The 5,000-nt window shown below is 46.7% G+C and overlaps 1 protein-coding gene across 3 annotated transcripts in view; it reads left to right on the top strand.

Moving 5' to 3' along the window:
• LOC115828386 (serine/threonine-protein kinase PAK 3) overlaps window positions 1–4,485 on the top strand; it is a 24,805-nt gene extending 20,320 nt beyond the window's left edge. For all 3 annotated transcript variants that reach the window (XM_030792351.1, XM_030792352.1, XM_030792350.1), the window contains one exon: window positions 4,396–4,485. In XM_030792351.1, the coding sequence (XP_030648211.1) occupies window positions 4,396–4,485 (90 nt within the window). The remainder of the gene's footprint in view (window positions 1–4,395) is intronic.
• Window positions 4,486–5,000: the final 515 nt, after the last annotated feature.

Below are 5,000 nucleotides of genomic sequence, written 5' to 3'. Positions count from 1 at the left end.
TAACAAGGCATTTCAACATTTTTATTCATTTATTTTGTTTGTTTACGGTCAAATAATGTGTCCAGAGATTTAAGGAGAACATAGAATGTCACTACTAAAAATCCCTGTCATCATTTCTCATGGGTGACGTATCTCTGGCCATTTGATTTCCACTTTACAGTCACATGTTAGAAATGAAGGACATGTACACATAAAGAGGTTATCTTACCCTATATTATGGTCATATTGTAAATTAAACAAGTATAATACATAATACATATGAAGAGTTTTACATTACTTGCTTATGTGATTATGTTCCCAACTTCCCAAAACTTCCCAAATTTTGAACTGAGTAGGCAAAAGCATTGGTCAGTCTGAGAGCAGTGTATTTGCGGTTTGGAGTGTTTAGTTTAACCAAAAAATATGGAGCAATGGGTTAAAACTTTACATAAGTCTCACAAAATTGGCATTTCCTCCAAAACAGTCACTATATTTCTCACTGATTAAACTTTATCACCCCAGCTAGAAGTGAAACTTGACCCTGCCATTATACAGATAACTAATCTCATTTACATATGTGAATCTCATTTACATAAGTAGATACTGGAGCTGCCATATTTGGGAATGTAAAGCTAAGTGTTTGGGAGTGTTTTGGGGGACTGTGGTGATTTAGAGAGAGGGTGTTTTTGGGAGTGTTTTGGGGGACTGTGGTGATTTAGAGAGAGGGAGTTTTTGGGAGTGTTTTGGGGGACTGTGGTGATTTAGAGAGAGGGAGAGTTTTTGGGAGTGTTTTGGGGGACTGTGGTGATTTAGAGAGGGAGTTTTTGGGAGTGTTTTGGGGGAGGTTGTGGTGATTTAGAGAGGGGGAGTTTTGGGAGTGTTTTGGGGGACTGTGGTGATTTAGAGAGAGGAAGTTTTGGGAGTGTTTTGGGGGACTGTGGTGATTTAGAGAGGGGGAGTTTTTGGGAGTGTTTTGGGGGACTGTGGTGATTTAGAGAGGGAGTTTTTGGGAGTGTTTTGGGGGAGGTTGTGGTGATTTAGAGAGGGGGAGTTTTGGGAGTGTTTTGGGGGACTGTGGTGATTTAGAGAGAGGGAGTTTTTGGGAGTGTTTTGGGGGACTGTGGTGATTTAGAGAGGGGGAGTTTTGGGTGTTTTGGGGGACTGTGGTGATTTAGAGAGGGGGAGTTTTTGGGGGTGTTTTGGGGGACTGTGGTGATTTAGAGAGGGGGAGTTTTGGGTGTTTTGGGGGACTGTGGTGATTTAGAGAGGGCTTTTTTGGGAGTGTTTGGGGCACTGTGGTGATTTAGAGAGAGGGAGTTTTGGGTGTTTTGGGGGACTGTGGTGATTTAGAGAGGGGGAGTTTTTGGGAGTGTTTTGGGGGACTGTGGTGATTTAGAGAGAGGGAGTTTTTGGGAGTGTTTTGGGGGACTGTGGTGATTTAGAGAGGGGGAGTTTTTGGGAGTGTTTTGGGGGACTGTGGTGATTTAGAGAGAGGGAGAGTTTTTGGGAGTGTTTTGGGGGACTGTGGTGATTTAGAGAGGGAGTTTTTGGGAGTGTTTTGGGGGAGGTTGTGGTGATTTAGAGAGGGGGAGTTTTGGGAGTGTTTTGGGGGACTGTGGTGATTTAGAGAGAGGGAGTTTTGGGAGTGTTTTGGGGGACTGTGGTGATTTAGAGAGGGGGAGTTTTTGGGAGTGTTTTGGGGGACTGTGGTGATTTAGAGAGGGAGTTTTTGGGAGTGTTTTGGGGGATGTTGTGGTGATTTAGAGAGAGGGAGTTTTTGGGAGTGTTTTGGGGGACTGTGGTGATTTAGAGAGAGGGAGTTTTTGGGAGTGTTTTGGGGGACTGTGATGATTTAGAGAGGGGGAGTTTTGGGAGTGTTTTGGGGGATGTTGTGGTGATTTAGAGAGGGAGTTTTGGGTGTTTTGGGGGACTGTGGTGATTTAGAGAGAGGGAGTTTTTGGGAGTGTTTTGGGGGACTGTGGTGATTTAGAAAGAGGGAGTTTTTGGGAGTGTTTTGGGGGACTGTGGTGATTTAGAGAGGGGGAGTTTTTGGGAGTGTTTTGGGGGACTGTGGTGATTTAGAGAGAGGGAGAGTTTTTGGGAGTGTTTTGGGGGACTGTGGTGATTTAGAGAGAGGGTGTTTTTGGGAGTGTTTTGGGGGAGGTTGTGGTGATTTAGAGAGAGGGAGAGTTTTTGGGAGTGTTTTGGGGGACTGTGGTGATTTAGAGAGAGGGTGTTTTTGGGAGTGTTTTGGGGGAGGTTGTGGTGATTTAGAGAGGGGGAGTTTTGGGAGTGTTTTGGGGGACTGTGGTGATTTAGAGAGAGGGTGTTTTTGGGAGTGTTTTGGGGGAGGTTGTGGTGATTTAGAGAGGGGGAGTTTTGGGAGTGTTTTGGGGGACTGTGGTGATTTAGAGAGAGGGAGTTTTGGGAGTGTTTTGGGGGACTGTGGTGATTTAGAGAGGGGGAGTTTTTGGGAGTGTTTTGGGGGACTGTGGTGATTTAGAGAGGGAGTTTTTGGGAGTGTTTTGGGGGAGGTTGTGGTGATTTAGAGAGGGGGAGTTTTGGGAGTGTTTTGGGGGACTGTGGTGATTTAGAGAGAGGGAGTTTTTGGGAGTGTTTTGGGGGACTGTGGTGATTTAGAGAGGGGGAGTTTTGGGTGTTTTGGGGGACTGTGGTGATTTAGAGAGGGGGAGTTTTTGGGGGTGTTTTGGGGGACTGTGGTGATTTAGAGAGGGGGAGTTTTGGGTGTTTTGGGGGACTGTGGTGATTTAGAGAGGGCTTTTTTGGGAGTGTTTGGGGCACTGTGGTGATTTAGAGAGAGGGAGTTTTTGGGAGTGTTTTGGGGGACTGTGGTGATTTAGAGAGGGGGAGTTTTTGGGAGTGTTTTGGGGGATGTTGTGGTGATTTAGAGAGGGGGAGTTTTTGGGAGTGTTTTGGGGGACTGTGGTGATTTAAAGAGGGGGAGTTTTTGGGACTGTTTTTGGGGACTGTGGTGATTTAGAGAGAGGGTGTTTTTGGGAGTGTTTTGGGGGACTGTGGTGATTTAGAGAGAGGGAGAGTTTTTGGGAGTGTTTTGGGGGACTGTGGTGATTTAGAGAGGGAGTTTTTGGGAGTGTTTTGGGGGAGGTTGTGGTGATTTAGAGAGGGGGAGTTTTGGGAGTGTTTTGGGGGACTGTGGTGATTTAGAGAGAGGGAGTTTTGGGAGTGTTTTGGGGGACTGTGGTGATTTAGAGAGGGGGAGTTTTTGGGAGTGTTTTGGGGGACTGTGGTGATTTAGAGAGGGAGTTTTGGGTGTTTTGGGGGACTGTGGTGATTTAGAGAGAGGGAGTTTTTGGGAGTGTTTTGGGGGACTGTGGTGATTTAGAAAGAGGGAGTTTTTGGGAGTGTTTTGGGGGACTGTGGTGATTTAGAGAGGGGGAGTTTTTGGGAGTGTTTTGGGGGACTGTGGTGATTTAGAGAGAGGGAGTTTTTGGGAGTGTTTTGGGGGACTGTGGTGATTTAGAGAGAGGGTGTTTTTGGGAGTGTTTTGGGGGATGTTGTGATGATTTAGAGAGAGGGAGTTTTTGGGAGTGTTTTGGGGGACTGTGGTGATTTAGAGAGAGGGAGTTTTTGGGAGTGTTTTGGGGGACTGTGGTGATTTAGAGAGAGGGAGTTTTTGGGAGTGTTTTGGGGGACTGTGGTGATTTAGAGAGAGGGTGTTTTTGGGAGTGTTTTGGGGGACTGTGGTGATTTAGAGAGGGGGAGTTTTTGGGAGTGTTTTGGGGGACTGTGGTGATTTAGAGAGAGGGAGTTTTTGGGAGTGTTTTGGGGGACTGTGGTGATTTAGAGAGGGGGAGTTTTTGGGAGTGTTTTGGGGGACTGTGGTGATTTAGAGAGGGGGAGTTTTTGGGAGTGTTTTGGGGGATGTTGTGGTGATTTAGAGAGAGGGAGTTTTTGGGAGTGTTTTGGGGGACTGTGGTGATTTAGAGAGAGGGAGTTTTTGGGAGTGTTTTGGGGGACTGTGGTGATTTAGAGAGAGGGAGTTTTTGGGGGTGTTTTGGGGGACTGTGGTGATTTAGAGAGAGGGAGTTTTTGGGAGTGTTTTGGGGGACTGTGGTGATTTGGAGAGGGAGTTTTTGGGAGTGTTTTGGGGGACTGTGGTGATTTAGAGAGGGGGAGTTTTTGGGAGTGTTTTGGGGGACTGTGGTGATTTAGAGAGAGGGAGTTTTTGGGAGTGTTTTGGGGGACTGTGGTGATTTAGAGAGAGGGTGTTTTTGGGAGTGTTTTGGGGGACTGTGGTGATTTAGAGAGAGGGAGTTTTTGGGGAGTGTTTTGGGGGACTGTGGTGATTTAGAGAGGGGGAGTTTTTGGGAGTGTTTTGGGGGACTGTGGTGATTTAGAGAGGGCGTTGATTTTTCTTGTTGTTTTTCTCCTCAGCACTCGTTTCTCAAGCTGGCCAAGCCCCTGTCCAGCCTCACTCCTCTGATTGTAGCCGCCAAGGAAGCCATCAAGAACAGCAGCCGCTAGAGGAGGCTCCGCACACACTCCCTGCCGCTCCAGGAGGGTGTGTGTAACAGCACAAAGACAGAAAACACACACACACACACACACACACACACACTCACTCTTCCGTCCCCCCGGTGCGCAGGATGGACAGCTGCACATGGATACCGTGGACATGGCTGCCTTCCGCTGTCTCTCTCCCCCTCTTATGCACCCACACACACACACACACACACACACATACACACGTACATTCTCTTAATGAGTGGGGCTATGGCGTCGGTTTGTCCGCTGAATGTTTGTGTTCACTGGGGAAGGTTAACCTTTCCAATCTTAGATGAAAAGAAAGAGGAAGATCAAGGAGGATTGAAAGGAAGAAGAAAAAAGACTTCTTTTTCTCTCATCTGAGATGGTGTGATCCTTGGTGGATTTCAGTAGCTCTGTTGAGTGTTGTGGATCTCTGGCCTGTCTAATCTAATTTAATCATAATTTAATCTATTGCAAATGAATCCTAATCCATGCTAATATAAAATATGCTG

This window comes from Chanos chanos, chromosome 15 (assembly GCF_902362185.1).
Source record: "Chanos chanos chromosome 15, fChaCha1.1, whole genome shotgun sequence".
NCBI classification, from domain to species: Eukaryota; Metazoa; Chordata; class Actinopteri; order Gonorynchiformes; family Chanidae; genus Chanos; species Chanos chanos.
This window is presented reverse-complemented; position numbering and strand designations above follow the sequence as displayed.